The sequence below is a fragment of the Astatotilapia calliptera genome, chromosome 14 (genome assembly GCF_900246225.1).
Source record: "Astatotilapia calliptera chromosome 14, fAstCal1.2, whole genome shotgun sequence".
Taxonomy (NCBI): Eukaryota; Metazoa; Chordata; class Actinopteri; order Cichliformes; family Cichlidae; genus Astatotilapia; species Astatotilapia calliptera.
This window is the reverse complement of record NC_039315.1, coordinates 30,779,505-30,799,909: the sequence shown is the minus strand read 5'-3', so window position 1 is coordinate 30,799,909 and position 20,405 is coordinate 30,779,505. Positions and strand designations below refer to the sequence as shown.

Below are 20,405 nucleotides of genomic sequence, written 5' to 3'. Positions count from 1 at the left end.
TTAACCCAATAAACTGCAAAATATTGCTCTCATTATTTCTGTTTTCTAGCTTTTGTTGCCTCTGTCTCCTAAGATATATTGCTGCAATCAGATTCCAACTTTCTCACTGTAAATATTTTACATGTCTTATTGACATTTGGGACAGTGTCCCAACTTTTTGGATGTGACATTGTAGGACTTTTAAACAAATTGTTAACGCAATATGGCTATGTCTAATGTAGGGGACGGCAACCTTTAACATCAAAAAACACATTTTAGCCTCTCCACCCACAGGTCTATTTGAGTTCACACCTTATGGAAAATTCATCAAATAACAAACAGCCCACTTTCAAATAAATAAAACGTAGCAGTGGAGTAATAATTTTAAAATAAAAAGAGTAATCATGAAAGCTTTTTGCATGAAATTATGACTTCAGTCTATTTCAGTGTACTGTCCTCTTCTCAACAGGCGACAATAAAACAGCTTGAGGTCAGGGTCGAACATATACAGATATTTGCAAAAGGTATTATAGATATTTTGTGATTGAAAATGACAGCATATTAAATAATAGTGTTCTCACTTTGTTTTGTTTGATTTCCATATCAGGGCTGCAAGAAGGTGTTTGGACTTCCTGTAGTTTATGTTTGAGAAAACCTGCTCGCATTGCTATGCGGATCTCAAGATATGCAGGCCTCCGAAATATGGAGAGAAATATGTCTCAAAAGCGTAAACTAAGCTTTACAAACGTATTCAATGATGCGTGTGTAACTTTAGAGGACTCACGCGCGTGCTTCAATCCACACAGAAATATCTGACCACACGTAAAACTATTTTACAAACGCATACATCCAAACCTGAGTAAATAATTAATTTATTAAGATCAGCTTCAAGAATCCGATCATTTTGACTATCAAAAGCCTTTTTGTGCGTACAAATGTATAAGACTACACGAAACAGCTCTCTCGCTCGCTCACAAAACCTTACATACGTGTGGACGAATCACCTGATACGCACAGATCACGTCGGTATGCCCACGTAGGTTTTGAGGTAAATTTAACACTGCCAGCTTCTGCGTTCAAGTGCCTGTGTGAGTCAGAGTTCATCTCGTAGCTGCTATAGCTTCCTGGTCTGGTATAGCCTACTAACATTTCACTTAGAAATGGGTCCTTTACATGCCCCTCTGGTTGCACTAGCTAGTACTATAAGCATAGGTTTCTTTTTCCCAATCTCCGTAAACTTCATTGCACTTCACTCAGTCGCTGGCGCGCACGTGCCTGTCTTCCACTTCAGCCTCTGGCACAGAATACATTACCCATCAGGTTACTTTCCTAAAGGGGAGACTATGCCTGTAACATTTCAAATGTTCCTAGTTTTATTTAATTTTACTTTTTTAATATTTTTTTTTACCCAAATCTGCAAGCCAGGTAAGAGCCATAGCTCAGGGGCGAAAGAGCCGTAGGTTGTCGATCTCTGGTCTTATGGAAAACCATCAGGCAGTACACCAGTGTTCCCGTGTATGCTTGTAAACCCATCCATCCAGTTCCATCTTTTCTAATTTGGGCTTGAGTCTATCTCAGCTGTCAGTGGGTGAGAGGAGGGACAGGTCACCAGTCTATCACAATACAAATGCAGTGAGACAGAAGTATTCATGCTCACATTCACATCTACAGCCAATTTAGAACAACCAGTTAACTTCACAAGCATGCCTTTGGACTGTGGGACAAAGCCGAGGTACCCAGACAGCACGGACAGAAAGTTTGTCTCCTTCCAGCTCACCCTATAAGGGAACAGTGCTGTATTCTACATATATCCATCTTGTTCTCTTTGTTCTTTTCTTTTTAAAATACTTTAATAGGTTCATAGTACAGCAAAAATCAGATAAGGGTAGCAGGACAGATATTTAATTGTCTTTTTAATTGCCCCTTAGGGACAAATACAGTTGCTTTTTAATGAATTGTGAATTTGAATTGAATTGACTTTGATTACACAAAGACTTTGTAGCAGTGGCTAATGGGTAACGTGTATAACAGGACATGAATGACTTGAGCTGATTCTATAATATTATACTACAGTTTACAGTAGCATTGCTATCACTTCAGATCAGTCTCTGGACCTTGAAGGAGACGTCAGGGATCAGATGTGACATGATATTTTAAATCTTTATGCAATGCTTTCTATTTGCTGACCATACACACCATACTTGTAAGAACCATAGTTTAAGTTATAAGGCTTTCTTCACCCACTAAATCATTAAAGTTGACCTTGAAGACCTTGGTGGATGTAAGCCAAATTTTAATGAAGCGTTAATATGATCCCACTCCACACACCTACAAAGTTTTATCAGAATTCATGCAAAACTTTAAGTGCAAAACCAAAGAAAAAGAGGACAGGACTTAAAAACCTGTCTAACCACAACTGTTAAAATACAGAAAAAACACTACTATAAACGGAATGTTCTGCCTGTGAACAAAGTGTTACCGCTTTGCTTTAAATTAAATAAATACATGGTTGGTATGATATAGTAAACATACCTCATAGGGCTCTACCAGTTAACCATGTCTTATTTTTATGCGTAGAGTAAAAGGTATAGTTTATCACTGAATTAGCAAATGATAATGTGTCAATACAGAAAAAAAAAAAGCTATTACAGTAACTAAATGTTGCCCATTTAACTTTCCAAATAAGATATCAGTCAGCAACATGGGAAACGCATAGCACAGTACTGGACGACTGCCAGAAGCGGGCTCTTTATCTGCCAGCAATCACCCATTTACCACTTTGTGCCCAATGTGTGGTTGAAAATTCCCCTTATTTCACTACAAGAGACTCTTATTTGTACTAAGCGGATACTAGATGGTCTATATTTACAAAGCAGCATTATGTAGATCTGTACAATTATTGTTTTACAAACTAACAAAACTGTCAGAATATGTGAATACCTAATGTTAACTTTCCACCAGTTGCTCTGCTCACACAGATCTTTCCTGACAATGCCCAAAACATAATGCTGACACATTATTTGCAGCCATAGAAGTGAGCAGAGGGCCATGAGGCTGCTGCCATTCATTTGACCACACACACAGTGCCTGTGGCGTGAAAGGGGACCCTCATGTGCAAAGTGAGGATGAGCAGCAGGCTGAGATGACCAGGTTGACCATGAAAACGACATTGGGTGATTTGAGATGTGACAGCGAAGACGAATCCAGTGAGCCACTTTGAGAGGCGAGACCTATCACCATAATGAAGCCATATATCCGGTCTTCTGTGGTGATGTTTGGTGTGTGCATGATGGAAAATAAGATATTTCTCTATCCTTTATGAAGTATTACAGTAAACGTTCTTCCTTTTTCTGTTTATCTGTGTGAAGTGAGGCAAGGTTAGTGTGTGACGCAGCAGCTAGTCAAAAATGTAAGAGGAAACTCAGCTTTTGTGGTTGGTGAAGTTTACTTTTCATGACATTACAGACGCAATGAAATTATGAAACTCTGCTGCCAACCCTCCAGCACTACAGCACTTAACTTTTTTGTTTTGCTTCTCAAGTGGAGCTACTATAGGGCCACATATACACATGTGAACACACACACATAATGAAGAGTTGTAAAAACTTCTGTAGCTACCATGTCTGTCACAATTGGGGCAGCAGCCGTGTGATGTGTGGAAGGAGGACTCAAATGCAACACTTATTCAGATGTGAGGGTGATTTATTAAGAATACTGAACATAAAGTGATGATGGCAAAACACAACTAAGGATGAACTAAACTGGGAGAAACTAAATCAAAGAGTAGCAAACCTGAACATGAAGGGAGGACAGCAGGGAGAGCACGCAGGGGATTCACGGAGAAATACAGAGTACGCAGGGTAACACAGAGGCAAACACACACTATAAATACACAGAGGGACACTGGGAAAAATCACACACACAGGTGAAAGACACAGCTGGACCTGATTAACCTGACGAGACAGGGGAACACTAACACCAGGGACCAACAGAGGGAGCACAAACCCAGAAACCCAGTATCTAAAACACAAAACACAAACCATCCCAAAACAGCCCACAAATAATAATGAAAATAATAACAATAAATACACCAAACACAAAATCACCAAGTCACGGACTCAGGATCATGACAGTACCCCCCAAGGGCTGGCTCCCGACAGCCACAGAAAAACACCACCAGACCCGGGTGGGCGGTAGGGGGTCCAGGACAGAGGGACTGGACCAGGACAAAAGTGGAGGCCCCAGAGTCCCAAACAAAACGTTAACAAAACACACAGGGGACTGGGAGTCCGAAACATAGTTCAGGTGGCCGGCCTGGGGGCCAATAGCACAGAAGGCCAGGATGGGACAGTTCAGGAGGCCGGCCACGAAGAAGGCCGTGGCGGCGCGCAAACAGTTCAGGAGGCCGTCCATGCGGAAGGCAGTGGCGGCGGCGACCTCGTTCAGGAGGGCGTCCACAATGGCGATGACGACCAGCCAGCGGCCTAGAAAACGGCCAGTGATGATGAGGTGGTGCTAGACGTGGACCGGATGGCGGCATGCCAGCAGCAGAACCAGGCAAGGATGAGGAGAAGGATGAAGCAGAAGCTGCTGCTGAAGCTGAACCAGGCGGGGCTAGAGCTGAAGCAGAGGCCGGGCCAGGCGAAGCCGGAGCTGAAGCAGAGGCCGGGCCAGGCGAAGCCGAAGCTGATGCAGCAGGTGATGATGAGGATGATGAAGCCTCTGCCGCAGGCGAGGATGCAGACACGGAGGCTGGACCAGACAAGGATGCCGCCGATGCCGACGCTGGACCAGGCGTGGATGACGCCGATGCCGACGCTGGACCAGGCGTGGATGACACCGATGCCGGCGCTGGACCAGGCGTGGATGACACCGATGCCGGCGCTGGACTGGGCGAAGGCGAAGCTGAGGCTGAAGCTGGACCAGGTGAGGCTGAAGGCTCTGAGGCAGGACCAGATGAGAATGGCGCTGCAGGCGGCGGCGTGGAAGCCGGAGACGAAGGCGCTGCAGGCGGCGGCGTGGAAGCCGGAGACGAAGGCGCTGCAGGTGGTGGCACTGCAGGCGATGGTGATAGCTGGATGGGTTCCTCGGTCCCCCCAGCAAAAGCAACAGGCTGAAGCGGTTCCTGAGACCCCTCAGCGGAAGCTGCTGATGATGGCGAAGGCTGGATGGGCTCCTTGGTCCCCCCAGCAAAAACAGGCTCAAAACCAGTAGGCATGGGCGCCCCTGGCACACACAAAACAAAACCAGCAGGCTCGTGGGCCTCTGGTGAACGTGAAACAAAACCAGTAGGCACATGGGCCTCTGGCACACATGAGGAAGGCTGCAGCTGCGCAGAGCACTGACTCTGCTCAGGCAGTGACAGCCGGGTGCAGTCCCTAGCTGGCATCTTGGCCTCCAGGGGTCCAGAGTAAGCTGAGGGTTGTAACCCAGCCTCTGGGGAAGCCCTGGAGTGAGTAGTAGTCTCTAATGTTGCCAGCTTTTGAGGAACAGGTCCATTGTGAAACAGTTTGTCTCCCTGCTCAGAAACAGCGGCGGAAAAACAGTCCTTTAAGGGGTGTATGGGCATAGCTTCCTGTAGAGGGGCGAGTGAAGATTGTGACTCAGCCATTAACTGAGCTGCTGACTGAGCCATGGACAGAAATATGGGTTGTAGTGATGCTAGTGGTGATGGTAGCTGAGTGGCTGACCGAAATGGTGGCTGAACAGTTAATAGTGCTCCTGCGGAGGCTAATGGCTGTGCTACTGACTGGGGAGCTAACGGCTGAACACAAAACTGAGCTGGAGAGTGGCAATAAAGTCCAGGCTCGGCTGGAGCGACAGAGACAGTCTTTTGGTTTAACAGAAGGTTTATAGACCCCCACTTGGGAAGGGTCCGTTACCACAAAGGTAGGTAAGCTACACATACTATCTCTCATCCCGCTCTGAATAGCCCCCGAAAACAAAGTCCCGGAATCTGGGGAAGCCAAAGTATCCCGCTCACTCACCGCATCTGGCTGCTCGAAAGTGAATGCAGACGGGGGATGAAGTCCAAGATCCAAAAGGAGAAATTCCTGCTCCCACGGATATAGCGAGCCCAGAAGCCATGGGAGACCAGTCAAATCAAATCAAATCAAATCAAATCAAATCACTTTTATTGTCACATCACATGTGCAGGCACACTGGCACAGCACATGCGAGTGAAATTCTTGTGTGCGAGCCCCACAAGCAACAGAGATGTGCAAACACAACAACACAAACGAGCAAAATACAAGAATGGCCAACCTGAAACTAATAAATATATGTACAATATATAATAGTGTATGCATTTCTGGATGTGTATACTAAATATTTTCCTACGTGTGTGTGTACACATATTTTACAAATTAAATAGTAAAAAAAAAAAAAATATATATATATATATATATATATATATATATATATATATAATAATAGTAATAATAATAATAAAATATATAAAATATATAAAATATACAGAGTTGAATATGTGCAAAACAAGTGGCATTTATATACAGGGTGGAGTGCATAATGTTGAAGTTCCAGTAGTGAAGCTGAGGTGTCTATGACGTGTTCAGCAGTCTGATGGCCTGATGGAAAAAGCTGTCTCTCAGTCTGCTGGTACGGGACCGGATGCTGCAGAACCTCCTTCCTGATGGAAGCAGTCTGAACAGTTTATGGCTGGGGTGACTGGAGTCCTTGATGATCCTCCCCGCTTTCCTCAGGCACCGCTTCCTGTAGATGTCTTGGAGGGAGGGAAGCTCACCTCCAATTATCCGTTCAGAGCACCGCACTACTCGCTGGAGAGCTTTGCAGTTGTAGGCGGTGCTGTTGCCATACCAGGTGGTGATGCATCCAGTGAGGATGCTCTCAATGGCACAGTGATAGAAGGTCCTGAGGATGCGGGGGCTCATGCCGAATTTTTTCAGTCTCCTGAGAAAGAAGAGGCGCTGCTGCGCCTTCTTCACTGTTTTGTTTGTGTGTACTGACCACGTAAGATCCTCAGCCAGATGTACTCCAAGGAACCGGAAGCTGCTCACTCTCTCCACAGCAGCGCCGTTGATGGTGATGGGGGTGTGTACTTCTCTGCACCTCCGGAAGTCCACTATCAACTCCTTTGTCTTTGCGACGTTGAGGGTGAGATGGTCACCAGACGTCACCAGACGTTGTAGCCGCCTCTCTATAGCGTGATGGGACTTGTCATCCGGGCTTTCCAGCCACAGGTCGATGAGCTCTTGTGAGGCATCGATGAGATTCTCCCATAGCTACTTAGATGGATTAAGTGCTGCTGGGTCCATCTTGTGGTCACGTCGTACTGTCACTTATTCAGATGTGAGGGTGATTTATTAAGAATACCGAACATAAAGTGGGGATGGCAAAACAGAACTAAGGATGAACTAAACTGGGAGAAACTAAACCAAAGAGTAGCAAACCTGAACATGAAGGGAGGACAGCAGGGGATTCACGGAGAAATGCAGAGTACGCAGGGTAACACAGAGGATGAACACAGACGACGCGACGAGGAACAAAGGCAAACACACACTATAAATACACAGCTGGACCTGATTAACCTGACAAGACAGGGGAACACTAACACCAGGGACCAACAGAGGGAGCACAAACCCAGAAACCCAGTATCTAAAACACAAAACACAAACCATCACAACCCCCCCCCCCCCCAAATAATAATGAAAATAATAACAATAAATACACCAAACACAAAATCACCGAGTCGCGGACTCAGGATTATGACAACATAGATATTTACATTAAGCTTACAATGGCAAGTAGTTGGGGAATTTTTTAAAATTCAATATGAAAATACCTGACTAGACATGAAAGTGTTTTACACTAAATTCTACATAAATCATCAGCAGTACTTTTACTGCAGAAAAGCTGTTCCCCATATTGATCATATGAATGCTGTTATATTGATCAGTATTACTGCTGCTGCGGATGTTTAGGGTTGACCTCATTTGAACTGCTTCATATGGTGTTTAATTTTTGGTAATGCCTCATATTCTATAAAATCATATGTTTGCGGTGGCAAGTGCATCTCTCAATAAACAACTGGCAGTGAGCTTAAAAAAAACAAGTCTACAGCTTGATTTTAAAAACAAAATATATTACATTTATTTATAAAATAACACACACACAGCTGAAGTAAAAGGCCTGAGCAGTGTGTGACACAGACAGTATCCCCATTTATTTACATTTACACAACATCTTCTTTTTTCTTCCAGAAAGCATCAAAAGAGAAGTAATACAACAGAGGATCCAGACAGCAGTTTAAAACAGTAAGACATATCAATGGCTTGACATGGGCACAATCCATAGCCATAGTTATAGGCACAGGTAAGAATATAGCATATAAAATCAAGTTTATGGCAAAAATCAGCATTACATTCATCTTGTTGTTGATTTTTGGAGAGTCACCACTGAGATGTCCGTGTAGAGTCCTAAACACCATAGTGGTGCACACAATATTGACTAACAGCATTGTGACCAATATTACAATCATAAACTGAATAACTCTTAATCGGATTCCTTCCAAAGGACATTTTGCAGATTCGTAAGACTCAAAACAAGTAGGGCGAGTGTGGTTATTCAACTGCTTTAGAAAGTCCACACTCTCTAGGATGTTCATCACCAGCAAAATCACCCAGACGAGTACAGAAGCCTTCCAGGCATTGCACGAGGTTCGAAGATTGCGAGACCTCATAGGATAAACCACAGCCAGCATTCGGTCCACACTTATGAAGGTGATGAAGGAGGAGCTGGAGCGGATGTTGGTGCGAAAGAACATTGTGATGATGAGGCACACCCCACTGGGCAGAGTCCATTTCCCTGTGGCGTGAAAGTGGATCCTCATGGGCAAAGTGAAGACCAACAGCAGGTCTGAGAGTGCCAGGTTAACCATGAAAACAGCGTTGGGTGATTTGAGGCTGTGCCGGCGAAGAAGAATCCACAGTGAGATCGCATTGAGAGGCAGACCTATCACCATAATTAAGCTAAAGATCCCAGCATAAACCCGGTCTTCTGTTGTCACGTCAGTGATGTTTGATGTGTTCATGATGAGAAAAGAAATCCTTCTGCGTCCTTTACAAAATATTGTAGCCAAGCAGCAAATGTTCCTCTTTGTGCTGGTTATCTGTGTGGAATCAGAATCAGAATCAGTATACTTTATTAGTCCCAAAGGAAATTAGGGTTATAGCGGCAGCACGCTAATGGCGCATGCGCACTAACAAAGGAACCTTCTGACCAACTTTACAAAAACATCACATTGGGGAGACATGTCAGAAAGGTAGGCTGATAGGAAAACAACAACGAAAATACATAACATGAGGTAAGAGGAGGAGAAAAAAACTCCACTCAGACTGAGCTCCTAGTGGGAGAACAGTTTGATAACAGAAAAAACACCTCAGCACAAAAAGCACATGACTATCAATACACCATAGAAACACAAGACAAGCAACAGGGGCGGGTAAAGGGTAAGAGAAAGCCGGTGTAGACAGCGCATCCGGTCCTGCAGCATCCTGCCATCTTCCCCGGTAGGGCACAAGCATCGAAGGTGTTGGAAAGGGAGGGGGGATCAGTGTGTGCATATCAGTGTATGTGTGTGTGTGTGTCCAGAATTCAGCTGAGACAGTGTCTTTTGCCCTGCCAGGCTAAGTAAATGAGGTGAGGTTAGTCTGCGAGGGCACAGGAAACTTTGTGACATGACTCAACATTTGTGGTAACTGACAGAAGTGACACTACATTACAACACAGTTAAGCTAAGCGTAAACCCTGCATCTTGTGTTTACTGTTAGCCCAGAGTGGCTAACTGTTTACAGCTAGCCACTCAAGGCTAAAGGCTATTACACACTGAACGCGAAAAAGGGACACGAAATTAACAATTAATTACGTGCCAGTTGTTTAAATGCCTTACGTGTAAACAATTAACTTTAGTTAGTATAGATTACCACTGTAACTCTAGAGTTAGAGTGGGAGAAAAGACGGGGAGTTCTTTTTGAGAATGAATCAGAGATCACTAGGGATGGGTACCGGTGTCCGGTGCCATCTGACATAAACGGTAGTAACCAGACCGAAAAGCAGCGCACATTTTGGTGCTTTATTTCGGTGCTTTTTTTTCCTGAGCTGTGATACACTTCTAGCCAATCATTTTACGTTTCCGAGGATAGTAGGCGGGGCCAGGTACGTACGTTCAGTTAGAGCAGAGCTACAGATTAAAAATGTCCAAGGCGAAGCGGTCAAAAGTCTGGCTGTACTTCACAGCAAAATATGCAAACTCAGCAACCTGCAACAAGTGCTTTAAGCTGATACTGTGATACTGTCAAAGGAGGTAACACCAAGAATCCGATTAAACACCTGGCGAAGCATAGCGTTTTTTTTAAAAGCCGAGAAATGCGCCGTATTTGATAGCTTGCTGCGAGACCTCACACCGTGCACGTCGGGTGGGTTGCCAGTTATCGGACCCGGAGCAACATCCCCCAAAAACCCGAAGAATAGAGTCCTGGCCCCTAGCCCTGCCAGTGTAGCAGAAATGATGATGATGATGATGATGCAGCAGAAGCCGTTCTTCTCTGCATGAGTAGCTTCATGTTGTTCGTGAGTAGGCTAACCACGTTATTACATTAATGCATGTAAGGTGAACTAGCAAACATCATCATAGCTACATGCGGCTGTCTTCTTGTTTGATGGCAGATACTCGCTTCACCCTGGCCAAAAAGGCTAAAATGACCAAAGAAAAAGTGGGAAACAGCTAAACATGAGAGGTTTTTGGACAAAGTTTGTGTTTTTTCCATTGTTTAAGCACTGCTTCCAGCCAAGAGTGATACCATATATGCCCCATAGCTGCAGAAAAGGCACACATTGTTATCTTTTTACAAAAAAACCCAGCTGAACATGAGAGGTTTTTGGACAAAGTTTGTGTTCTCCATTCTTTAAGCACCGGTTCGAGCACCGTTTAAGCACCGGCACCGTTTCAAAAGTACCGATTTGGCACCGGTATCGGATAAAACCTAAACGATACCCATCCCTAGAGATCACAGTATAAAAGTGAAAATAAATATTTCACTTAAGGCCCTGTGAACCGCAAAGAAGAGAAAAAAACTAAAAATAGGTTCTTAATAATCCTAAAGGATTCTTGCAGCTTTATTAAAATCTCCAAGAGGGCAGCAGGTCTCTCTACATCTGTGTGTTTGTTAACTGAGAGATTCTATTGTTCCTGAAAATAACCCGTGTTCCAGTTTAGCTCGTTTTCATTTTACACTGGTTAAGTTTTTTTGTTATATCACACACGCCACTCTAACTGCTTCAGATAATAAATGTGCAGATTTCTCATTTTCAACAAGTAGGTGCTTCTACCTGCTAGTATGTCATACTTGACAAAAGACCTCACTGACAGAAAAAAGTTGCTCTCTAGATCATACAAATGCATATACATGTCAACATTGTCTTCAGATAACAAAGTAAATTATACTGATTAAAAGCATTTCCAATGATTTTGAAATATTTTTGAATTTTGAAATAAAAACAGCCCTCTAACTGGACTTGTACCTATGTGTTTCTGTGACATCAAGCTAAGCACACGCTACAGTTTTATCAAAAGGACTGGACTGGACTGGAACATGTCAAATTTTTATTAAGGAACCAGGCTGGTGTAATTAATTCCAGCAGGCTCGTAAGTATAAGAACTACTTGTTTCAGCAGATAAAATTAAAGCGCTTGGAGTTGAGTAACTGAAGTTGCAGTGCAAGTGAAACGAACCTTATGGAAATAATGAATTGAGAATCAGAAATACTTTATTAATCCCGAAGGAAATTATAGGTTGCATCTGGTATTGAGGTATTGAGATTTACCTGACAGAAACATACTTTGTGTTTCCAGAGTATCGTCAGCCCTGCCTTTGGTTTTGGTTTGGCTTTGTTTGCATTAACTAGCTTGACAACATTTAAAACCCTAATTGTAGATAACGAGTATCACAAGGGTTGTTATCAACTTGTAGATCATATCAATCTTCTTCTACGCGAAATGATCCCTATGAGTGACACCTACGCCAAACCGAGATGTTGTCAGATGATGACGATGAAATCATGATTAAAAACGTGAAAAGAACATAAGAAATGTATCAGTAAAATGCAACATTGTTGCAAATTGAGAGTTAAATATGTTGGCGTGAGAGCTTGCAGAGAATTGAGAATGTGTAGAAAACGTGAACTCATATTTTGAAACTTTCACTTTTTAAGTTAAAACTTAACTCAAAAGTTTGATATTCTCATTGATATTTTCACAAATATACTGAGAGCAGCAAACTTGTTATTTAAATTATACTCATATTTATTTCTTTTTTTTTTTAACTACTACTACTTAGAACCACAACTCTGACTACAAGTTCTAAAATCAGTGAATATGAGTGCTCTACTATTGCATTAAACATTTCCCCTTCCACACCCTGACCTACTTTCCCTGCTGACGTGCTGATTTTTGGTTTTAGTTTTGTTATCTATTCTGTCACAAGTTAGCTAACATAACTAATATAAGTCTAATAGCCCAAAACCAACCACATGACATTATGTTCTGTACTGACAGAAAAACACTAAACATGTTTTTAAAACATGAACTTTAAGTGTCTCAGAGTGACGCTGTGAAACTAGTTCATGCATTTATTACTTCTAAGTAAGACTACTGTAATTCATTATTATCAGGATGTCCTAAAAACTCCCTGAAAAGCCTTCAATTAGTCTAAAATGCTGCAGTAAGAGTACTGACAGGGACTAGATAGAGAGAGCATATTTCTCCTTCATTGGCTTCCTGTTAAATCCAGAATTGAATTCAAAATCCTGCTCCTCACATACAGGTCTTAAATAATCAGGCCCCATCTTATCTTAATGACCTTGTAGTACCATATCACCCTATTAGAGCACTTCGCTCTCGCACTGCAGGCCTACTTGTTGCTCCTAGAGTATTTAAGAGTAGAATGGGAAGGAGAGCCTTCAGGCCCCTCTTCAGTGGAACCAGATTCCAGTTTGGATTCGGGAGACAGACACTATCTCTACTTTTAAGATTAGGCTTAAAACGTTCCTTTTTGCTAAAGCATATAGTTAGGGCTGGACCAGGTGACCATAAATCCTCCCTTAGTTATGCTGCAATAGGTTTAGCCTGCTGGGGAATTCCCATGATGCATTGAATATTTCCTTTTCAGTCACCTTTCTCACTCAACATGTGTTAATAGACTTCTCCTCTGAATCACACTTAATTAATCTCTGTCTTTCTTCCATGGCATGTCTTTCATCCTGTCTTGCTTCTCTCACCCCAACTGGTCGCAGCAGATGGCCGCTCCTCCCTGAGCCTGGTTCTGCCGGAGGTTTCTTCCTGTTAAAAGGGAGTTTTTCTTTCCCACTGTCACCAAAGTGCTTGCTCATAGGGGGTCATGTGATTGTTGGGTTTTTCTCTGTATCTATGAAGCGCCTTGAGGCGACTTTTATTGTGATTTGGCGCTATATAAACAAAATTGAATTAAAATTGAATTGAAGTTAGCCAGAGCAGGTACAGTAGCCTATTTTGACAAAGAAGCCCCAACCAAGGTCATAGCAGATGCAAGCCCTGTAGGCTTGGGCGCAGTGCTAATACAAATACAGAACGGAGAAGAGGTACCAGTGTGTTACGTAAGTCGGAGTTTAATAGACTGTGAGCAAATATATTCTCAAATGGAAAGAGAAGCCCTAGCACTGGTATGAGCATGTGAGAGACTACATCCATATGTGTATGTCAGGAAGTTTGACCTCATCACAGAACACATATAGAGATCATATACAGCCAAAGATCTAGACCTTGTGCACGAATAGAAAGATGTACTAAGTACTATGATAAATGGCCTGTATTTATATAGCACTTTACTTGGTCCCTAAGGACCCCAAAGCGCTTTACACATTCAGTCATCCTCCCATTCACACACACATTCACACACTGGTGATGGCAAGCTACATTATAGCCACAGCTGCCCTGGGGCTCACTGACAGAGGCGAGGCTGCTGGACACTGGCGGCACCAGGCCCTCTGGCCACCACCGGTAGGAAACGGGTGAAGTGTCTTGCCCAAGGACACAACGACCGAGACTATCGGAGCTGGGGCTCAAACCGGCAACCTTCCGATTATAAGACGAACTGCCAACTCTTGAGCCACGATCACGCCCTGAGTATGGTGTAATGACATCTAAAACTGCTGAAAACGTCATTGACTCTATATATTCAGTAGACATGGGCTACCAGTTACCATTAAATCTGATAACAGCCCACCGTTCAAATCTGAGTTTTTCAGAGAATACTGCGAAACTAATGGAATCAAACATATAAGAACCACACCAAAATTGGCTCAAGCAAAGGGAGAAGTGGAACGTCAAAATGCATCAATGATGAAAAGAATCAGGATCACACAAGCTGACAGCCTTGACTGGAAACGAGAGCTGAGAAAACATGTGACAGATTATCGCAGCATTGAACATCCAACCAAAGGCAAAAGTCCAGCAGAACTCCTGTTCGACTGCAAAATGAGAGGAAAGTTACCGAACACCTGTGAGTCAAAATCAACTGAGTTGGATTTGCGTGACAGAGGAAGATCAAATCAAAATCAAAGATTTCTGCTGATGAACGAAGAGGAGCTGAGTATTCAAAAGTTGACATGGGAGACAGTGCTGGGTCAACAAGACAAAGTGGACAAGTTTACAACACCATTCAACACAATGCCACACAAAATTGTAAGCAGAACTGGAAACCAAGTCATTGTTGAATTGCCAACAGGAGCTCGCTATCACCGGAATACTACACATGTGAAGAAATACAAGACAAATGAGACCAGAGAAGGACAACACGAGCAAGACACAATGAAAGGGAGGAAAGTGAAACAAACACAAAGATTGACACCTTCACACCAAAACCACAAGAGGGCCCCCAGCGGCCAGAGAGACCAAGTAGATCACAGAGGGCTAAAAAGATACCTGAGAGGTTTCATGATTTTGTGGTTAAATAAACCATAATATGTTAATGTGTAGAGGTAATATAAAATGTACAAGTTTCAAGTTCATATATGTATTTGTCCCTCTTTGGGGTGATACTCCCACTAGGACTTAAATCTGGGACTCCCCACCATTTGACCTTAGAACTGAAGAAGCTTCTCGGATGAGAGGTGAAATGTCTTCAAGCAGCTTGAAGACGTTTCACCTCTCATCCGAAAGAAGTCCAGCCGCTTTTCTTTGCAAGCTCCTTTGACTACGATGACCTGGATGACTGAGAACCTTCACAGACATATTCATATATGTATGTATATATGTATATATTAGGGAAAGGAAAGGTACAGGTGTGGTGAGACAGAAAAAATAATTGTCACAAAGTAAGACAAGAAAACAATGTTCAGTGTTAAAAAAAGAGAGAAAAAAGAAAACAAAGTTATTAAGGCTAAAGAGGAAAAGGGGGATATCATGTACTGATATGTGGATAATGTCTTAATGTGATGACATTGGAACCGGATGCTGTTGCCCCGGAGAAAGCCTCATTAAGCGGCTAGTTGTCAGATCGACAGTGTTCATTAAAGCAAGAGAAAGATAATGCTTTATATCCTGATTTAATTCAGAGTGCTCCACCTAATTCACTAGTAAGGTGGGCACAGAACAGATGGTATGGAGAAAAAAATTGTGAGACATCAGATTTAAAGGCCTCAGACATCAAAACATTGACAAAAAAAGCATCGCTTTCATTGAAAAATTCTGAATTCTGACTAAAAGGCATCAGACCATACGGTCTCAAAATAAAAGTGCCTCAGAGAGAATCTTCCTGCAGGTGATACTGTTGTCAGTTCTCAGCCCAAATCTAAATACATCATTAATGTCATTAAAAGGGCATCAAAGTGTGTGCCAATTCAGGGTCTGCATCCTTCAAAAGACTTGTCCTTTGCGATCGACGTAGGTCAGGTCCTTCGAAGACGGCAAAGGCCGGAATTTCGAGGCTGTTAAAAGCGACTGGTTTAGCCTACGGCACGCTGTTTTTTGATTATAGAAGGGGTCTACCTTACAAAATAAAGCATTTGAGGCCACTGTTGTTTTGATTTGGCGCTATGTATAAAATTGTATTGAAAATTGAATTGAATTGCTCGAGTTGCTTAACACTGCATTTTTTGACAGAAATGAAGGAGAAATTTTTAATCTTATGTATGTTAAGTATCTGAGGCTGAGCGACCAACGGACTGTAAAAACATTATAATAATAGCTAGAAAATAACAGCTAATGCTCATGTGACTAGTGTCATCTCACTTGTGTAATGAAAATATGATATGTCCAATATTACATTTCTTTTATTACTAAATTAAATTTAAAAATTACAGCAGTAAAATTGAAGTTTCAAATACAGAGCTTCAGTAAATACTCCAACGTGCAATTATTTCTGTTTCATATCACAGACAGTGGATCATGGTATGGTTAGATAATCATATAATCATATAATCATCGTCCCGATACCCAAAAACTCCAACCCATCCCATCTTGCCTCAATGACTACCGCCCAGTAGCACTCACCCCCATCATCACTAAGTGCTTAGAGCAGCTGGTCCTAGCACACTTCAAATCCTGTCTCCCCCCCACCCTGGACCCCCACCAATTCGCATACCGCCAGAACAGGAGCACAGAGGATGCAGTCTCCATCGCACTGCACTCTGTCCTCTCACACCTGGACAACAACAACATCTACGCCAGAATTCTGTTTATAGACTTCAGTTCAGCATTCAATACAATCCACCCCTCACAACTCATCAGGAAACTGACAGACCTGGGCATCAGTTCCCTCATCTGCAAATGGTTACTGGACTTCCTGACCAACCGCCCCCAACATGTCCGGCTGGATAACCACTGCTCATCTACCATCACAATGAACCACAAGGCTGTGTGATGAGCCCTTTCCTCTACTCCCTCTTCACCCACGACTGCAGACCTGATGATGGTTCCAACACCATCATTAAGTTTGCAGATGACACCACGGTGATTGGCCTCATCAGTGACAACGATGAGGCCGCCTACAGGGAGGAGGTGGATCGTCTGGCTGAGTGGTGCGACACAAACAACCTGCTGCTTAACACTGAGAAGACCAAGGAGCTCATCGTGGACTACAGGAGGAATGCTGACCCACATCCACCCATCCACATTAAGGGGACGGCTGTGGAGCATGTGAGCAGCTTCAAGTTCCTGGGAGTCCACATCTCCGAGGATCTCACCTGGACGACCAACTGCTCCAAGCTGGTCAAGAAGGCTCACCAGCACCTCTTCTTCTTGAGGACTCTGAGGAAGAACCACCTGTCCTCAGACATCCTGGTGAACTTCTATCGTTGCACCATCGAAAGCATCCTGACCAACTGTATAACAGTCTGGTACGGGAACTGCTCTGCCTCAGACCGGAAGGCGTTGCAGAGGGTCGTGAAAACTGCCCAGCGCATTGCTGGAGCACCACTTCCTGCCATAAAAGACATCTACAGGAAGCGGTGTCTGAAAAGGGCTGGGAAAATCATCAGAGACCCCAGTCACCCATCACATGGACTCTTCACCCTCCTGCCCTCTGGGAGGCGCTACAGGAGCCTCCGGACTAAGACCACCAGGTACCAGAACAGCTTCTTCCCCACAACTGTCAGACTCCTGAACTCTGCCTCCTGACATCTGACCCACGTTAACACATGGACTGAACATACCCACACCCACAATGGACAACTGTACCCTCAAACACACAATAATAACATGGACTGAACCACCACTCACAACCACTAGCACTTTATATAGCCTCTGTAGAAACTATCTACACCCTCACTTATCTTAACTGCACTACTGTATAGCTCTGTGTAAATAATCATTCTGTACATTCGATAATCTTTAATCCTACAACTGTTTACAACTTGCATAGTTCCCATTTCTATATAGCTGTATATCTCAGATTCTGTAAAGTTATTTATTTCATATTCTGTATAGTTTTTCATATTTATATCCTGTTCATAGCCTGTACATAGCTTGTACTCACTACAGCCTGTACATACTTATACACTCTAAAAAACGATTCATGGGTTTAGTAAGTAAAGCTTAAAATTAATAGCTTTTTCTGCATAAAAAATTAAGTTTGTTGCATGTACACATTGTAATCAGTTGATAACTTAATTTAATGAGTTGGTCGAAATGAAAATAAAGAAAACAGTCTTAGCTCAGTAATATATCGATTTTGAACAGACATTTCTGTGTTAACTTAACATGAAAGTGTATTCAGTTAATACAACTTAAAAATCTCGTAAGCGTCCTTTAAAAGCTGAGTACAAGGCTGACTTGCCCGGACATGTTGTGCTCTCAGACCACTGATCGAAAGAAACGGAGGCAAAGAGAGAAAGCAGAGAAGCGGCATTTTGTACGGAACGTTATCAAACGTTAAAGCTTTGTGGTGAGTACAATTTTTTGCCTTGTTTTATTCACAGCAGCTAATAACTCTAACTTTAACTCTATCAAGACGCACTGCAAGAAATCCTTTTTACACAACACTAAACTCTTCCTTGGCGAGTGGTGGTGATAAGCTAGTAACGTTACACTTCTGGCTAACTTGTGAAGTAATTCGACCGTAACATTAGTCTTTGTTAAGTTTTGTTTTACGGTGGCAGCCAAATGGTGTTAATTGACACTGAGCTTCTGTAGCAGTAGTTTTAACTCTGCAAAGACAGGGTAATACATGTTTTTCTTCTTTCTACTTTGAAATCGTTGCAGCGTTGATGAAGGTTTGACCAGCAAAAGGCTGGGCCATTTTACATTCATGACTAAACAAATGTAGGTTACTGAGTATACATTCGGTTTAACATCGATGCATTTTGATGTTTAAGTCCTAGAGTTATTTTTATGTGAGATTGAAGTTTGTTAATTGAGCCCTAGCTGAAGAACAGCCTGTGTCAAAGTTCAGTCAAAAAACGCGGGCGAGGAAGCGAACGCCATGTTGTAGAAATGCCACAGGAAAGATCTTAAGTAACATTCATAAACTAGTTGTTTTAATGACATTACATTGAGTGTGCATTAGCACATAAAATATAATTTTGCTCTTTTGGGTGTTAACTGCAGATACATAAGCGCAGTTGTATCACTTAAGAAAAAATATCTTTGATTTGGAAACATAAAGCAACTTTTAGGAGAAACTCAACACTAAAAATAATATACATAGTTTTAACTTTTAATGTCATAAGGATTTCCTGTGAGATAATGATTAGACTAAAGACTATAGTTAAAAAAGCGTGAATATTGATTGCGTGTAATTTGCCCATTTCTTTGCAGTAGTTTACAAGCATTTTTCTTGTTTTTCATCTTGAATATTCAAAAACAATGAATTAAAATTTACTGTAATGCTGATGTAGCACAAGTTGTTTGTACTACAGCCTTCTGAATCACCCAAGTTAAAGTAATTTAAACTGTTTGTTTTTAAAATGAAGTGGATCTGTAAAATTTGCAAATTTGAAACACCAAGAAAGACATTCTCCATTCGCAGGCAGGAAGTTGTCAATCAAGCACCAAAAATCAATGACCTGAAAGAAAGATGGCCTGCTCTTTTTGATGCAGTTCAGGTAAATATTTTTCCATAAGATAATTTGCAGTATGTATTCTTTTAAAGTAAATTGTATACATTAACATGTTGTGCCTATTTGTGCCTTTTTTTTTATACAGATAAACCAAGAATTCAGAAGGATCACCACTGTTAACCTGGAAACAACATTCATGGCAAAGCTGGACCAGTACTCTCAGAAAATAATGTCCTTGCTGTCCTCAAGAGGAGGGGCTGCAAAAATGCGCATTCGGCGCATCCAGAACATGCTGCTAAAGGTATGAATGAATGAAATGTAGTTTTTTTTTTTTTTCCAATAGGTGATATTGAGTCTTAAAAGGTAGCTGTTTACAACTCAACTATGTCAAATTATTGTTTAGAGCTTGAGGCACAAATATCAATTAAAACTATAAATACTTAATAATAAAACAAATTATAGGTGATGTGGATCATGATTGGCAGAGTAATTTGCAAGATTTTGCAGTTTTTCTATTTGTTACCTGGATTTTTCAAGTTCATGAATTGATCATTTCAGAGAAATGGCTCTTTGAAATGATCAATTCATTATTTTGATTATCACTGGAAATCTATAATTGGTACAGTTCAGGCCATATAAAGTCAATCTTTTTTTTTTTTTTTTTTTTGATGTAATTATCAAAAACCCATCCTCCTCGAAGAGCAGTTCGACATTCTTTTTCTTATTCACAGGATGATTCTGTGGAGAGAAGGCGAGAGGTCGCTATCCGTGGCTTAGTGGTGTATCTCAGGGAAAAGGAGGAGGATCTCTTCAAAGAGCAGGTAAATCAGACATGACTATACTTTGTATTAGAGCTAC

General features: G+C 42.2%; 1 protein-coding gene across 2 annotated transcripts in view; it reads right to left on the bottom strand.

Moving 5' to 3' along the window:
- Nucleotides 1-8,144: 8,144 nt before the first annotated feature.
- Nucleotides 8,145-20,405, bottom strand: part of LOC113036813 (lysophosphatidic acid receptor 6-like) — a 30,244-nt gene continuing 17,983 nt past the window's right edge. For both annotated transcript variants that reach the window (XM_026193330.1, XM_026193329.1), the window contains exon 2: nucleotides 8,145-9,127. In XM_026193330.1, the coding sequence (XP_026049115.1) occupies nucleotides 8,192-9,049 (858 nt within the window). In that variant the 5' untranslated portion in view covers nucleotides 9,050-9,127 and the 3' untranslated portion in view covers nucleotides 8,145-8,191. The remainder of the gene's footprint in view (nucleotides 9,128-20,405) is intronic.